The 17913-nt window shown below is 42.4% G+C and overlaps 1 protein-coding gene across 8 annotated transcripts in view; it reads left to right on the forward strand.

Moving 5' to 3' along the window:
* The window catches only part of nek10 (NIMA-related kinase 10), a 90169-nt gene extending 77950 nt beyond the window's left edge, over window positions 1-12219 (forward strand). For 2 of the 8 annotated variants that reach the window (XM_072913032.1, XM_072913034.1), the window contains exons 26-30: window positions 5133-5340; window positions 5407-5488; window positions 5557-5852; window positions 12000-12100; window positions 12177-12219. In XM_072913032.1, coding sequence (XP_072769133.1) covers window positions 5133-5340; window positions 5407-5488; window positions 5557-5840 — 574 coding nt within the window. In that variant the 3' untranslated portion in view covers window positions 5841-5852; window positions 12000-12100; window positions 12177-12219. Of the gene's footprint in view, window positions 1-5132; window positions 5341-5406; window positions 5922-11999; window positions 12154-12176 lie in introns of those variants that run through there. The other 6 variants (XM_072913035.1, XM_072913033.1, XM_072913037.1 and 3 more) reach the window with 6 other exon arrangements.
* Window positions 12220-17913: the final 5694 nt, after the last annotated feature.

Consider the following 17913-nt stretch of genomic DNA (forward strand, 5'->3'; position numbering starts at 1 on the left):
CCCCTCTGTGCGTCAGTTGAGGTGGGCGGGGTTTGGTAGCGGGGGGGTGTATAATGTAGCCCTGAAGAGTTAGGGCTGCATGGGATTCTGGGTATTTGTTCTGTTGTGTTTATGTTGTGTTACAGTGCAGATGTTCTCCCGAAATGTGTTTGTCATTCTTGTTTGGTGTGGGTTCACAGTGTAGCGCATTATTAGTAAGAGTGTTAAAGTTTTTTATACCGCCACCGTCAGTGTAACCTGTGTGGTTGTTGACCAAGTATGCCTTGCTGTCACTTACGTGAGAAAGCAGAAACCCCATCCTGCACGCTGGTTGTAGTGGGCGCTAAATGTTGATCCATCACGGCGCGTTCGAGAGAATAGTTGCCCTCAAATTCGTAGTCTGCCGGAAAAATCGGGAGGGTTGACAAGCATGACGCTGTCAAGCGCCATTCATGTAAAACCCGCGGGCCGCACTAACATTCAATTTTCATATTAAGGTGTGGGCCGCGTGTCTGAGACCTTTGGTTTATACATAGCACAAAGCAAAAAAAAAAACTTTGTATGCAGTGTTATTTCATTTTAAATTTCAAAAGATTTTTGTGGCTCCCATTGTTTTCTTCAATTTGTGAAACTGGTCAAAATGGCTCTTTGACTGGTAAAGGTTGCCGACCCCTGACATAGGTATACAGGGGTAGAAAGAACAGGAATACTGAAGGATAGCGGCGCCCAATAAAAGAAAAAGGAAAGGTAAACATGGGGCGACGAGGAGAAAAAAGAGCTACTCCCAAACCAAGCTCCTAGCTCCATCCAGCCCTCAGGGCGCTGCTCCATAGTCCATCATGCCGCGGCAAAGGCATGGGACGGGGAGTGGGATGTATATGTGCATATGTGTGTAGTATTAGTTCATGGGTGTGTTTGTCCGTAAGCCTGGGAGTCGTTCAGCTCGGCATCACAGAACAGAGTCAAAGATCCCAGGTATCCTTAAAGAGCGTCTTTCGCTGCAATGGTCTCGCTGGGGTGTTAGTGAAGGGGGAGCGGAATTGCAGATAAGGTTTGTTTTGGTGTAGGACGAGCCAACACCATCTAATGGTTTGTGTGCTCTAGTTTTGGTTCTTCTAGTTCTGGCTCTCAAATTGATCATGATTTCGCCTTCTGTGAGATGTTATCCAGTTTGCAATTCAGCAATTGTCGAAAAGTCCCAAGTGCCTACACGTCTGCCCAATCCATCAATCACGATGGGCAGCCTCTGGACTCCTTAAAGGACTGCTATCATCTTCCGAATGTATCGATAGACCAGCAACAATCAATCCTATCAGCAGATGACCTGTTATCACAGTTCCGAATAGATAGACCTCTTCAATGTCTTTGACGGAAAGAATCGCCTGGGACAAGACTCTCCACTTTTCCCAAGAGTTCCTCATGTATCCAGCAGCAAACGTTCCGTTAGGACAGGCAGGTTCCCCTGAACCTGAGCTTCTCGTTGAGCAGATCTTGTCAATTTTGTCAATAGCCCAGTTTACCAATTCCATGTTTTAAATTTTAGAGAACAGTGGAAAAGAGAGGTTCTTAGAAAGTTAAGACAAGACAGGACGAGACAAAGAGCAAAAGCAGGAGAGTTAAGGGAGAGGCAGCGTCCGCCTTAGCTGAGAGCCAGAGCAAGATATACAAACCCCGTTTCCGTATGAGTTGGGAAATTGTGTTAGCTGTAAATATAAACGGAATACAATGATTTGCAAATCCTTTTCAACCCATATTCAGTTGAATATGCTACAAAGACAACATATTTGATGTTCAAACTGTTAAACTTTTTTTTTTTTTGCAAATAATCATTAACTTTAGAATTTGATGCCAGCAACACGTGACAAAGAAGTTGGGAAAGTTGGCAATAAATACTGATAAAATTGAGGAATGCTCATCAAACACTTATTTGGCACATCCCACAGGTGTGCAGGCTAATTGGGAACAGGTGGGTTCCATGATTGGGTATAAAAACAACTTCCCAAAAAATGCTCAGTCTTTCACAAGAAAGGATGGGGTGAGGTACACCCCTTTGTCCACAACTGCGTGAGCAAATAGTCAAACAGTTTAAGAACAGCGTTTCTCAAAGTGCAATTGCAAGAAATTTAGGGATTTCAACATCTACGGTCCATAATATCATCAAAAGGTTCAGAGAATCTGGAGAAATCACTCCACGTAAGCGGCATGGCCGGAAACCAACATTGAATGACCGTGACCTTCGATCCCTCAGACGGCACTGTATCAAAAACCGACATCAATCTCTAAAGGATATCACCACATGGACTCAGGAACACTTCAGAAAACCACTGTCACTAAATATAGTTCGTCGCTACGTCTGTAAGTGCAAGTTAAAGCTCTACTATGCAAAGCGAAAGCCATTTATCAACAACATCCAGAAACGCCGCCAGCTTCTCTGGGCCCGAGATCATCTAAGATGGACTCATGCAAAGTGGAAAAGTGTTCTGTGGTCTGACGAGTCCACATTTCAAATTGTTTTTGGAAATATTCGACATCGTGTCATCCGTACCAAAGGGGAAGCGAACCATCCAGACTGTTATCGACGCAAAGTTCAAAAGCCAGCATCTGTGATGGTATGGGGGTGTATTAGTGCCCAAGGCATGGGTAACTTACACATCTGTGAAGGCACCATTAATGCTGAAAGGTACATACAGGTTTTGGAACAACATATGCTGCCATCTAAGCGCCGTCTTTTTCATGGACGCCCCTGTTTATTTCAGCAAGACAATGCCAAGCCACATTCAGCACGTGTTACAACAGCGTGGCTTCGTAAAAAAAAAGAGTGCGGGTACTTTCCTGGCCCGCCTGCAGCCCAGACCTGTCTCCCATCGGAAATGTGTGGCGCATTATGAAGCGTGAAATACGACAGCAAAGACCCCAGACTGTTGAACGACTGAAGCTCTACATAAAACAAGAATGGGAAAGAATTCCACTTTCAAAGCTTCAACAATTAGTTTCCTCAGTTCCCAATCGTTTATTGAGTGTTGTTAAAAGAAAAGGTGATGTAACACAGTGGTGAACATGCCCTTTCCCAACTACTTTGGCACGTGTTGCAGCCATGAAATTCTAAGTTAATTATTATTTGCAAAAAAAAAAAGAAAAAAGTTTATGAGTTTGAACATCAAATATGTTGTCTTTGTAGTGCATTCAATTGAATATGGGTTGAAAAGGATTTGCAAATCATTGTATTCCGTTTATATTTACATCTAACACAATTTCCCAACTCATATGGAAACGGGGTTTGTATATTAAAAAATAAATGTTATAGAAAATAATTAGTTTTATGTGCAGAAGACCATATTCAATATAAAATATACAATGCTAAAATAATAAACTTTACCTTCACTTTAACGTTTCATTGAAGATGGCGATGTAACTCTGAGGTTGCATTGCAGCGGTGGTTGTCGTGACCCCAATGTGCAACAGGCAGCAGGAGACAGCGAACAATCAGAAGACGAGTGCAGCAGGAAAAGCACTGGAGCATAAACGGAAGACTATGGAAGAAAAAAGACCTAAACAGGCTATAAAGTTAACCAACAGAATGCTGGAGGACAGCAAAGGTTTACCAATATGAAGCATTCACAAAAGACAATGTCCCGACACAAGCCAGCAGCAACAGCTGAACTTAAATAGCCTTGATTACAAACAGGGGACAGGTGTTTTGGCAAACAAAGTCAGGGTGCTGCATAAACAAAATGACAGAAAGTGCAACCAAAATAAAAGCACAAAACAGGATCTAAGACATTAAGCACAGGAAAACACCAACAAACTCAAAATAAGACATGTTCTGGTGTGGACAGATAATGACAGAATCCCCCCGCCCCCAACATAACGGACACCAGACATTCTTGGAAAAAATAAAAAGTCCAAAGTAATGGGAGGGTGGAAGGAGAACTAGGTGGTGGGTCGCCTGGCCATGTGTCCTTGCAGTCGTAGGGGAAGTATCAGATGGTGGCGGCGAGTACACTGCCGCTGCAGCCAGCGAGGCGGGCGTCCACAGAACGACCACATCTGTCGCCGACAGGGAGGCGGCCGTAAAGGTTCACGCCCGGGTTTTGGGCATTGCTGCTAAAGGCGTGGTGGGCGTTCATTTAAAGGCCACATTCGTAGCCAAAGAGGAGGCTGATGTGAGCAAGGACGGTGGTACAGCAGCCGTGAAGGACCCAAGTTCTGGGCAAAGCCGCTGAGGGCGCGAAGGATGACCATGGAACGACCATCTTAGATGAGGAGTGCAGGCGCCAGACAGGCACCGCTGCAGCAAGCGTAGAGGGCGAGGGACAGACAAGCACTTCCGCAGCAGGCGATCTGGAAGTCAAACAGACTGCAAGATTGAAGGTCGTGCAGGCTGCGGGGCTGGAGGAAAATTTGGCTGCTAGGCTGGAGGTTTAGCAAGCGTTGACGAAGGACCCACTGGAGACGAGGCTGGCGTCGCCGAAGAACTTACTGGAGACGAGGCTAGCATCGCCAGAGGACCCACTGGAGACGCAGATGGTGGAGATGGCGTCAGCAGCAGTCACAGGAAACAGCACTGGAGATGGCTTCGGTGGCCATGCAGGAGGTGGCGGCCTGGCCGGACGTAGGACTGGCAGCGGCGGTCGTGCAAGAGGTGGCGGCCTGACTGGACGTAGGCTGGTGGGGGCGGCTGTGCAAGAGGTGGCAGCCTGGTTGGACATAGGACTGAGGGTGACGGCCATGCAGAAGGTGGTGACTTCACTGGACGTAGAGCTGGCGGCGGATACCTCGCTGGATGAGTAGCTGGCAGCAAGGGCATTGAAAAACAAGTAGCTCAATGACAAAAAGTACAGAGACTGAGTCACCAACGTGTGGATTTATTTGGGAACTTGAGTCTGCGGAATGATACGTGGGTAAAAGACTAGTTTGTTACACACATTAACATGTGTGTCTTAACAGCTGTACAAAAACTGGGCCAAACCTTTGGTAAAAAATTTCCATGAGAACACCAAATCATACGAAAGTTGCGGCGTAGGAAATCAGAGGTATCTACAAGCATCTAAACTAATTTCTCTGTACAGTCAACCACATTTTACCAAGCCAAGCTTCCCAACTAGCGCTGAACCAGATTGCTCTCACATATCTACATTCCTCGTACCCATCAGGTGTTTGAGTCCAGACGCGGACCAGCGGCCGGACATTGTGGTGGTCAGTTCCAGGATCTCCGACCTGATGATGAGGCTGATGGACGGTCTCTACACCTCCCAGAGTGCGCTGGAAAGAAGAGCAGAAAGGCACAGGACGCAAGCACAGAAGTACTTCCTGGACAAGCACAGGAGCAGGGAAAGCTTAAGCCTCTCTGTCCTGCCTGAGGTGATCTCGACTCAACAAGGAGATTTAGATCAGATCTATTATTAATGTTACTGTGCTGCCTAACAGGAACAAGACTTCATGACTGCTGAGCTTCCAATTGTGTACTTTCCTGCAAGTCCAAACCAGACTGAAAACCACCTCAGTCTAGGTGTCCTTCACTAGCGACACAATGCTTTGATCAAAGACCAGGTGACGCCATTATTGAATGTTTTTCAGGTCAAGTCTCTGAGGAGGATGTGGAGACTCTCATGACCAGGAACTCTCCGAAAGAACACTACAGTCAGTCGTCCGTCCTTATGAATGTTTTAGATGAAAGCGTTTCACGTTCTTCTCAGTTGAAGTTTACATGTTACAGGGTCAAAGTCTGCTGCCTCTGTTGCTCGTCAACAACGTCCATGTGGGCAAGTGAAAATCCTTCTTGGCACTCGAAGCTGCTTCTGAAAGTCTTTAACTCACATTCTTTGGTCCTCTCAGGGAGGGTTCATCTCTTGGGAGGATGAAATCAAAACCAGGTACGTTTTGAAACTAATTGTTTAGGACAAGGATTCTCAAAACACACAAACTTGCAATCAATGGATAAAGTTATTACATATTGTTGAAAAGTGCATAACTATGATTAGGAACCACTAGGCCACGGGTCAATAACCTCTAGAACTGACCCGCAGGCCACATACAGCTCATTAAGATTTTCATTAAGTCCTACATAATTTTTTGTAGACCTTTAAAGGCCTACTGAAACCCACTACTACCGACCACGCAGTCTGATAGTTTATATATCAATGATGAAATCTTAACATTGCAACACATGCCAATACGGCCGGGTTAGCTTACTAAAGTGCAATTTTAAAATTTGCGCAAAATATCCTGCTGAAAACGTCTCGGTATGATGACGCCTGCGCGTGACGTCACCGATTGTAGAGGACATTTTGGGACAGCATGGTGGCCAGCTATTAAGTCGTCTGTTTTCATCGCAAAATTCCACAGTATTCTGGACATCTGTGTTGGTGAATCTTTTGAAATTTGTTCAATGAACAATGGAGGCAGCAAAGAAGAAAGCTGTAGGTGGGAAGCGGTGTATTGCGGCAGGTGTTGTGCCGGATAACGCACCCCCGCCGTAGAATGCACCCCCTGACTGTTGTGCCGGATAACACAGCCGGTGTTTCATTGTTTACATTCCCGAAAGATGACAGTCAATCTTTACCATTGGCCTGTGGAGAACTGGGACAACAGAGACTCTTACGAGGAGGACTTTGAGTTGGATACGCAGACACGGTACCGTGAGTACGCATGCAGCTGCGGCTTCCAAACATTTGATCGCTTGCCCGTACGTGCGTGCCGCTATGTGCATGTCACGTACGTAACTTTGGGGACTTTGGGGAAATATATGTGCTGTATGAACTTTGGGGAGGTGAACGGTACTTTGGGCTGTGGGATTGAGTGTGTTGTGCAGGTGTTTGAGTTGTATTGGCGGGTTATATGGACGGGAGGGGGGAGGTGTTTGTTATGCGGGATTAATTTGTGGCATATTAAATATAAGCCTGGTTGTGTTGTGGCTAATAGAGTATATATATGTCTTGTGTTTATTTACTGTTTTAGTCATTCCCAGCTGAATATCAGATCCCACCCGCCTCTCACAGCATCTTCCCTATCTGAATCGCTCCCACTACCCTCTAGTCCTTCACTCTCACTTTCCTCATCCACGAATCTTTCATCCTCGCTCAAATTAATGGGGAAATCGTCGCTTTCTCGGTCCGAATCGCTCTCGCTGCTGGTGGCCATGATTGTAAACAATGTGCGGATATGAGGAGCTCCACAACCTATGACGTCACGCGCATATCATCTGCTACTTCCGATACAGGCAAGGCTTTTTTATCAGCGACCAAAAGTTGCGAACTTTATCGTCGATGTTCTCTACTAAATCCTTTCAGCAAAAATATGGCAATATCGCGAAATGATCAAGTATGACAAAAAGAATGGACCTGCTATCCCCGTTTGAATAAGAAAATTGCATTTCATTTGGCCTTTAACATCAAAACTGTAGCCGCCATTATGATGTGCGGTGGTGTTTTTAAATTACCGTAAGTCTTGAACTATAGAAAGTATGTCAATAGTTGGAATCTGCGCTTTTGAGTGTTATAGGAGTTATTACGGTAATCCACGTCACAGCAGCTCAGACAAGAGCAGCCAGCCCGAAACGCATGTGTCAGGAACAGATGCGGACGCAAATTTAACAGCAAATTTCTGCATTAAAGTGATAATATATCATATTGTAGGAGTTTATAACACTTTGCATTCATATATTGCTGTTTTTTACATTTTTGTTGTGTTTTGCTTGATTGTAAAAGATGTCTTATCGAGGAGCTGCTCTGAGAAGTAAAATAGTTAATATTCAGTGTTTTATCGTTCATAGTTAATATTGTAAATCTCACTTTCTTTATTTTAATGTACATTTTGAGTGTGCCATTCAATAAAAAAAATGTACAATTCCATTCAGTTTTTTTGAGGTGGTCTGTCATAACGTTTTTAGAACTCTATCGGACATTGTGACTTTTGCCATTAGTGTTCCTGAAAAAAGGGACCCAAACACACATACTCTTCAGCAGATTTTTACAGCTAAATATGTACAAACCCTGTTTCCATATGAGTTGGGAAATTGTGTTAGATGTAAATATAAACGGAATACAATGATTTGCAAATCATTTTCAACCCATATTCAATTGAATGCACTACAAAGACAAGATATTTGATGTTCAAATTCATAAACTTTTTTTTTTTTTGCAAATAATTAAATTACAATTTCATGGCTGCAACACGTGCCAAAGTAGTTGGGAAAGGGCATGTTCACCACTCTGTTACATCACCTTTTCTTTTCACAACACTCAATAAACAATTGGGAACTGAGGAAGTTAATTGTTGAAGCTTTGAAAGTGGAATTCTTTCCCATTCTTGTTTTATGTAGAGCTTCAGTCGTTCAACAGTCCGGGGTCTCCGCTGTCGTATTTTACGCTTCATAATGCGCCACATATTTTCGATGGGAGACAGGTCTGGACTGCAGGCGGGCCAGGAAAGCACCCGCACTCTTTTTTTACGAAGCCACGCTGTTGTAACACGTGCTGAATGTGGCTTGGCATTGTCTTGCTGAAATAAGCAGGGGCGTCCATGAAAAAGACGGTGCTTAGATGGCAGCATATGTTGTTCCAAAACCTGTATGTACCTTTCTGCATTAATGGTGCCTTCACATATGTGTAAGTTACCCATGCTTTGGGCACTAATACACCCCCATACCATCACAGATGCTGGCTTTTGAACTTTGCGTCGATAACAGTCTGGATGGTTCGCTTCCCCTTTGGTCCGGAGGAAACGATGTCGAATATTTCCAAAAACAATTTGAAATGTGGACTCGTCAGACCACAGAACACTTTTCCACTTTGCATGAGTCCATCTTAGATCTTAGATGATCTCGGGCCCAGAGAAGCCGGCGGCGTTTCTGGATGTTGTTGATAAATGGCTTTCGCTTTGCATAGTAGAGCTTTAACTTGCACTTACAGATGTAGTGACCAACTGTATTTAGTGACAGTGGTTTTCTGAAGTGTTCCTGAGCACATGTGGTGATATCCTTTAGAGATTGATGTCGGTTTTTGATACAGTGCCGTCTGAGGGATCGAAGGTCACGGTCATTCAATGTTGGTTTCCGGCCATGCCGCTTACGTGCAGTGATTTCTCCAGATTCTCTGAACCTTTTGATATTATGGACCATAGATGTTGAAATCCCTAAATTTCTTGCAATTGCACTTTGAGAAACGTTGTTCTTAAACTGTTTAACTATTTGCTCACGCAGTTGTGGACAAAGGGGTGTACCTCGCCCCATCCTTTCTTGTGAAAGACTGAGCATTTTTTGGGAAGCTGTTTTTATACCCAATCATGGCACCCACCTGTTCCCAATTAGCGGGATGTTCCAAATAAGTGTTTGATGAGCATTCCTCAACTTTATCAGTTTTTATTGCCACCTTTCCCAACTTCTTTGTCACGTGTTGCTGGCATCAAATTCTAAAGTTAATGATTATTTGCAAAAAAAAAAATGTTTATGAGTTTGAACATCAAATATGTTGTCTTTGTAGCATATTCAACTGAATATGGGTTGAAAATTATTTGCAAATCATTGAATTCCGTTTATATTTACATCTAACACAATTTCCCAACTCATATGGAAATCGGGTTTGTATATATAATTTATACACATATACACATTGGCCCCCCCAGACACATTTTTCTCTCTCCCCCGAGTCAAAATATTTGCCCAGCTCTGTTCCAAAAAATGGTCCAAGTCCAGACCTACGAGCCATCCTGAACTTAGCTGGACCTAAAGTCAACTAAGGATTTAAGTTTTGACGTGGCACCTTTTATGTTGACTGGCACATCTTTTATAGACTTTTTTTGTTCAACTTATTTACCGGAGAGAGGAGTAAGAGATACAGGGAAATAAGAGCTATATCAAGAGTGATACAGAGTGAGAGATATATGGAATTAAGAGCGATAGAGAGTGAGAGATAGGGGGAAAGAAGAGTTATGCGGAAGGAGAGTGATGGGGAAAGAAGAGCAATACAAAGTGAGCGATACGGAGTGAGAAGACAGAGACAAGTGTGAGATACGGGGACAGAAGAGCGATACAAAGTGAGAGATACAGGAAAAGAAGAGCAAAACGGAAGGCGAGAGATGGAGGAAAGAAGAGCGATACAGAGAAAGATATGGGGAAAGAAGAGCGATTCGGAGTGAGCGATACGCAGAGAGAAGACAGAGACAAGTATGAGATACAGGGGAAGATAAGCAATACAGAGTGAGAGACAGGGGAGAAGAGAGATACAGAGTGTGCGATATGGGGTAAGAAGAACACTACAGTGTGAGATTTGTAGGAAAAAAGAGCAATACAGATGGAGAGATATGGTGAGAGAAGAGATACAGAAAGAGACATACCGCGATGAAAAGGGAGAGATACAGGAAAAAATACGGATAAAGAGTGAGAGAGGTGTGGAATTAATAGCGATACTGAGTGAGAGATAATAAGATAGAAGAGCAATACGAAAGGAGAACGATATGGGGAAAAGAAGAGCGATACGTAGAGAGATATGGGGAAAGAAGAGAGATGCAGGCTTTGACATACGGGTAAAGAAATGCGATACAAAGGGAGCGATAAGGAAAAAGAAGAGAGATGCGGAGGAAGATACAGGGAAAAAAGAGCAAATGAGAGAAAGTGAGATCCCGGAAATAAGAGAGATACAGAGTGAGATACAGGAAAGAAGAGAGATACAGAGTGAGATACAGGAAATAAGAGCTATACACGAAAAGAAGAGAGATACAGAGTGAGATACAGGAAATAAGAGATATACAGAAAAAGAAGAGATACAGAGTGAGATACAGGAAAGAAGAGAGATACAGAGTGAGATACAGGAAAGAAGAGAGATACAGAGTGAGATACAGGAAATAAGAGCTATACACGAAAAGAAGAGAGATACAGAGTGAGATACAGGAAATAAGAGATATACAGAAAAAGAAGAGAGATACAGAGTGAGATACAGGAAAGAAGAGAGATACAGAGTGAGATACAGGAAATAAGAGATATACAGAAAAAGAAGAGAGATACAGAGTGATATACAGGAAATAAGAGAGATACAAAGTGAGATACAGGAAAAGAAGAGATACAGAGTGAGATACAGGAAATAAGAGAGATACAGAGTGAGATACAGGAAATAAGAGATATACAGAAAAAGAAGAGAGATACAGAGTGAGATACAGGAAATAAGAGAGATACAGAGTGAGATACAGGAAAGAAGAGAGATACAGAGTGAGATACAGGAAATAAGAGAGATACAGAATGAGATACAGGAAAATAAGAGAGATATAGAGTGAGATACAGGAAATAAGAGAGATACAGAGTGAGATACAGGAAATAAGAGATGTACAGAATGAGATACAGGAAATAAGAGATATACAGAGTGAGATACAGGAAAGAAGAGAGATACAGAGTGAGATACAGGAAATAAGAGAGATACAGAGTGAGATACAGGAAATAAGAGATTAACAGAAAAAGAAGAGAGACACAGAGTAAGATACAGGAAATAAGAGAGATACAGAGTGAGATACAGGAAAGAAGAGAGATACAGAGTGAGATACAGGAAAATAAGAGAGATATAGAGTGAGATACAGGAAATAAGAGATACAGAGTGAGATACAGGAAATAAGAGATATACAGAGTGAGATACAGGAAATAAGAGATATACAGAGTGAGATACAGGAAAGAAGAGAGATACAGAGTGAGATACAGGAAATAAGAGAGATACAGAGTGAGATACAGGAAATAAGAGATTAACAGAAAAAGAAGAGAGACACAGAGTAAGATACAGGAAATAAGAGAGATACAGAGTGAGATACAGGAAAAGAAGAGATACAGAGTGAGATACAGGAAATAAGAGAGATACAGAATGAGATACAGGAAAGAAGAGAGATACAGAGTGAGATACAAGAAATAAGAGATATAGAGTGAGATACAGGAAATAATTTAGAAGAAAAGTGGACAATAAAAATTGTAAGAGGTCGGTGGACCCAGAATTTTTGGAGAGCCTCTTTAGAGGAAGTAAAAGATCTGGTCTATTAAACTCTTCCAGCCACGCCAGGGATTTGTGTCTCCCAGAGGAATCTTCGCCAGATCCAAGACCCCATCCACAGACTGCTGGCCCAGCTGCACAAAGTGGTCTACGTCACACAAGTACCGTACACTCAAACCCGGACGACCGCAGACGGCACCGTCGTCATGGCAACTAAAACCTAAAACCTCCTTTCAGCTTCCACCTGCTCCTCATCACGACGTCAGGAGGAGGCTTGTCGAGAGGTTCAAAAAGTCCCTGTTCCAGTCCGGGAGTGACGCCCGGCGACTAAAAGTGGAACTCGGCAAGGTCGGAACCTCTCTCCAAATATTAGAAAATGTTGCTTGATCAGCTGGGTTCCCCTTGCAGCTCATGCAGGCCTCATCAGAACCCGTGGACTCTGGCTGCGGCAGTCCCTTCCGCCGCGTCCCTGGACACGTCCATCCCCAGGAAGACTCAGGTAAAAGTGCCGCAGGTTGAAATCCCACAAAGAAAAATGTTGCTGCTGCCTCCCAACAGGTGACAGCCTGGGAGGAGGAGTCACGTACCAGCACATGCAGGTCAGTTTCTCTCTGTGTGTGTGTGTGTGTGTGTGTGTGTGTGTGTGTGTGTGTGTGTGTGTGTGTGTGTGTGTGTGTGTGTGTGTGTGTGTGTGTGTGTGTGTGTGTGTGTGTGTGTGTGTGAGTGTGTGTGTGTGTGTGTGCGTGAGAATCACGTCATGTGTCCTGTCAGGGGATCGTGGAGGAGCTGCTGGAGGACAACGGCTACTACGAAGCCACACGCAGCAGGTGAGCGTTACCATGGCGACAAGATACTTCCTGTGTATTACACTAGAGCAGGGGTCGGCAACCCGCGGCTCTTTAGCGCCGCCCTAGTGGCTCTCTGGAGCTTTTTCAGAAATGTATGAAAAATGGAAAAAGATGAGGGGAAAACAATCTATTTTTTGTTTTAATATGGTTTCTGTAGGAGGACAAACATGACACAAACCTCCCTAATTGTTATAAAGCACACTGTTTGTATTAAACATGCTTCACTGATTCGAGTATTTGGCGAGCGCCGTTTTGTCCTACTAATTTTGGCAGTCCTTGAACTCACCGTAGTTTGTTTACATGTATAACTTTCTAGGACGTGTTTTATGCCACTTCTTTTTCTGTCTCATTTTTTCCACCAAACTTTTAAGGTTGTGCATGAAAGGTGAGTTTTGTTGATGTTATTGACTTGTTGGAGTGCTAATCAGACATATTTGGTCACTGCATGACTGCAAGCTAATCAATGCTAACATGCTATTTAGGCTAGCTATATGTACATATTGCATCATAATGCCTCATTTGTAGCTATATTTGAGGTCATTTAGTTTCCTTTAAGTCATCTTAATTAAATTTATATCTCATGACACACTATCTGTATGTAATATGGCTTTTAATTTTTTGCGGCTCCAGACAGATTTTTTTTTGTAGTTTTGGTCCAATATGGCTCTTTCAACATTTTGGGTTGCCGACCCCTGCACTCAAGGACTGAGGATAAGAAGGCAGACCACAGACTGACTGGCGCATTTGCTCTGTGTAAAATCCTAAAGTGGGCTGCGGAAAGTCAAGCAAAACTAGTTTTATAGAGGAAATCAGCTCACACACACACACACACACACACACACACACACACTGGTTATCATTTGGAAAGGGGACCAAGTTTTTGATCATCACTTGTGGGCACCACCCTTTCTACAAGTTGTGAAGGCATAAAAAAAATAGGTAAAATGTCCACTGCCCAGTTAACTCATACACGTCTTTAAAGGGGAACATTATCACCAGACCTATGTAAGCGTCAATATATACCTTGATGTTGCAGAAAAAAGACCTTTTTTTTTTTTTTAACCGATTTCCGAACTCTAAATGGGTGAATTTTGGCGAATTAAACGCCTTTCTAATATTCGCTCTCGGAGCGATGACGTCACAACGCCATTTTCTCAGTCACCGAGTCAAATCAGCTCTGTTATTTTCCGTTTTTTCGACTGTTTTCCGTACCTTGGAGACATCATGCCTCGTCGGTGTGTTGTCGGAGGGTGTAACAACACGAACAGGGAGGGATTCAAGTTGCACCAGTGGCCCAAAGATGCGAAAGTGACAAGAAATTGGACGTTTGTTCCGCACACTTTACCGACGAAAGCTATGCTACGACAGAGATGGCAAGAATGTGTGGATATCCTGCGACACTCAAAGCAGATGCATTTCCAACGATAAAGTCAAAGAAATCTGCCGCCAGACCCCCATTGAATCTGCCGGAGTGTGTGAGCAATTCAGGGACAAAGGACCCCGGTAGCACGGCAAGCAATGGCGGCAGTTTGTTCCCGCAGACGAGCGAGCTAAACCCCCTATCGACCCTAGCTTCCCTGGCCTGCTAACATCAACTCCAAAACTGGACAGATCAGCTTTCAGGAAAAGAGCGCGGATGAGGGTATGTCTACAGAATATATTAATTGATGAAAATTGGTCTGTCTGCACTCTCAAAGTGCATGTTGTTGCCAAATGTATTTCATATGCTGTAAACCTAGTTCATAGTTGTTAGTTTCCTTTAATGCCAAACAAACACATACCAATCGTTGGTTAGAAGGCGATCGCCGAATTCGTCCTCGCTTTCTCCCGTGTCGCTGGCTGTCGTGTCGTTTTCGTCGGTTTCGCTTGCATACGGTTCAAACCGATATGGCTCAATAGCTTCAGTTTCTTCTTCGCTACCTGCCTCCACACTACAACCATCCGTTTCAATACATTCGTAATCTGTTGAATCACTTAAGCCGCTGAAATCCGAGTCTGAATCCGAGCTAATGTCGCTATAGCTTGCTGTTCTATGCGCCATGTTTGTTTGTATTGGCATCACTGTGTGACGTCACAGGAAAATGGACGGGTGTATAACGATGGTTAAAATCAGGCACTTTGAAGCTTTTTTTAGGGATATTGCGTGATGGGTAAAATTTTGAAAAAAACTTCGAAAAATATAATAAGCCACTGGGAACTGATTTTTAATGGTTTTAACCATTCTGAAATGGTGATAATGTTCCCCTTTAAATCTCTGGATTGATGAAGTAATGTGCTGATCAGTCTTACTGGGGACCCTGGGAAAAAATAGTTAATATAGTTCATGGGGACCGAGTTTAAATAATTTTGCATAATTCAAACAAATTTGTACGTGACTACTGAGGACCATTTAAAAAAAATAAATAAAAAAAAGTTCAAATTAAATATGACATGATCCTCAGAATACAGCACTACAGATGTCCTCTTATAGGAAGTTTCACCACTTAAATGTACCAACTACAGCCCAATGAGGGGGCTGCTGTGCAAATGTCTCACACTCAAACTAACCAGTAAACATGTTTTATGGGCCAAAGCTTAAAAATCACTTAGTCAAGTCAAGTCAATTTTATTTATATAGCACGTTTACGACAACTTTAAATTGAACCAAAGTGCTTTACGGGTTAAAAAAAGCATAGAGCAAAAAACAAAAAAAACAACAAACAAAGAACGTAAACAATGAATGAGCTGAACAAGATAGTGCAAAAACAATACAGTAAAAGGGGTCGAATAAAAAGTAAAAATTTGCTAAATAAAAATAAAAATAATAATAATAAAAGTGCGACAAATTGAAAAATAAAACTAAAGCGAAGGGGGTGGGGGGGCGACTAGAAATGGTGGCCTAGTGGGCGGACTCAGCTCGGGTCAAAGGCCAGCGAGAAGAGGTAGGTCTTAAGAAGGGTTTTGAAGACGCCCAGGCTCTGGGCTGACCTAATGTGGAGGGGAAGGCTGTTCCAGAGCTTAGGGGCGGCAACGGAAAAGGCTCTGTCCCCTCTGGTCTTTAGCCTGGATCTGGGCATCTTCAGAATGGATCTGACTATCATTTAAAAAGGTTTCTCTTTAGGTGACCTGTTTTTTTGTCCCCTTACCGTCAGAGGTCCCCTAAAGGTGACTGTGTAAACAGCGATGTCCCCATTAACTAAGCATTGCCAGAACACACACAGACACACACACACACACACACACACACACACACACACACACACACACACACACACACACACACACACACACACACACACACACATTTTTGTATTTGTTACCTTCTTGAGACCTCCGAAAAATCAAATCAAATCAACTTTATTTAAGCCTACCTCTTTAGGACCACCCTTTCTAGATGTGTATTTACAACATTAATAACATATACCGTATTTTTCGGAGTATAAGTCGCACCGTAGTATAAGTCGCACCTGCCGAAAATGCATAATAAAGAAGGAAAAAAACATATATAAGTAGCACTGGAGCCCGGCTAAACTATGAAAAAAACTGCGACTTAGAGTCCGAAAAATACGGTACATACTACGTACATATAAAAAAGGTTGTTGTGATAAAATGAGTTGGAATTTCACAAGACAAACTTAGAATTTTGGCAGTATTATAATAAAAGTCGTAATTTTACTCAACGCGAGTCAAAATGTTACAAGAAAATCGAACATTTGTGCAGTATTATGATAAAAGTTGGAATTTTACTCAATATTAGTCGCTATTTTACGAGAAACGCTCAAAATGTTGGCAATTTAATGAAAAGAGTTGTAATTTTACTCGACAAAAGTCACAATTTTATAAGAAAACTTTAAAATTTGGGAAATATTATAATAGTCGGAATTTTGCTCGGCAAAATGATGACAAAATGTCATAATTTTACTCAAAAAATGTCACTATTTTACAAGAAGAACAAAAGAATCGGCAATGTTGTGATAAAAGTCCGAGTTGTATATGACAAATGTCCCCATTTTTCAATAAAAAGTAATCATTTTACATAAAAAAAAGTAATACATTTACGAGAAAATATTGCAATATTACAGAAACAGGAAGAATATGAGAAATTGTTCCTAATTTTCACTTTCTTCACTCCCATGCTTGGAAAACACAGTAATGTCGATCTTTAGCTACGAGCTAATGGATGTTTTGTTACAGGGTTCACTTGGCACATTCGCTACGCCACCTAGTGGCGGGGAGGTTCACAACACGCATTAATGCTAACAACCTGAAGCCTAGTAAAAAGAAGTGCCCAAAAACTCATTAATTTCTTTCTGTTTTGTTGATTTCAGGGAAGCGGATGTAAGAAGTCGTCCGTATTCATCGCCTTAAGTCACAAATATTAATATTTCATAATTGTTGGGCTCCTTTTCCAACCTGCACCGTAGTGATGTGCGATACCACTGATTGACTTTCTGATCCGATATCAAGTACAATTCATACCGATACTTTGTGCAAATAAACATACCTATACATTATCTCAAATAATAAAACTATCAGAAATATTGATATTTTCAGCAAAAAGGTCTGGTATCGGCGGTATTGACATTTCAGTATTGATTCACACATCACTATTGCGGCAATAAATTGTTGGAGCTTTTTACCTTTTAGTTCTCAAAATGAAAAACAACTTTTCAACATGTGTTGGTGCCGTATTATTCCAAATTTGTTGAGTTTGATGTTGTCTTTGATTCACTTTATAGAGAAGAAAAGCAGCTAAAAAGTCCGTATACTGTACAATATATTAGGTACACTTACTCATACAAGCGCTATGTCACAAATATTGCTCTGTACAACATCCATCCATCCATCCATTTACTACCGCTTGTCCCTTTCGGGGTCGCGGGGGGTACTGTAGCCTATCTCAGCTGCATTCGGGCAGAAGGCGGGGTACACCCTGGACAAGTCGCCACCTCATCCCAACACAGATAGACGGACAACATTCACACTCACCATGTTTATTCTAAATGGACCAATATTGATATACATGTGTTATTGTGTTTGAATGTCCAGCTACATTAGGGTAGTTTTGAACATACTGACTGAAAACTTGTAAAAAAAAATGTCTGTACAGTTCTATGTGTTATTATTATTAAAGTATGACAAGGCCT

The sequence above is a fragment of the Nerophis lumbriciformis genome, linkage group LG04 (genome assembly GCF_033978685.3).
Source record: "Nerophis lumbriciformis linkage group LG04, RoL_Nlum_v2.1, whole genome shotgun sequence".
Lineage (NCBI taxonomy): Eukaryota > Metazoa > Chordata > Actinopteri > Syngnathiformes > Syngnathidae > Nerophis > Nerophis lumbriciformis.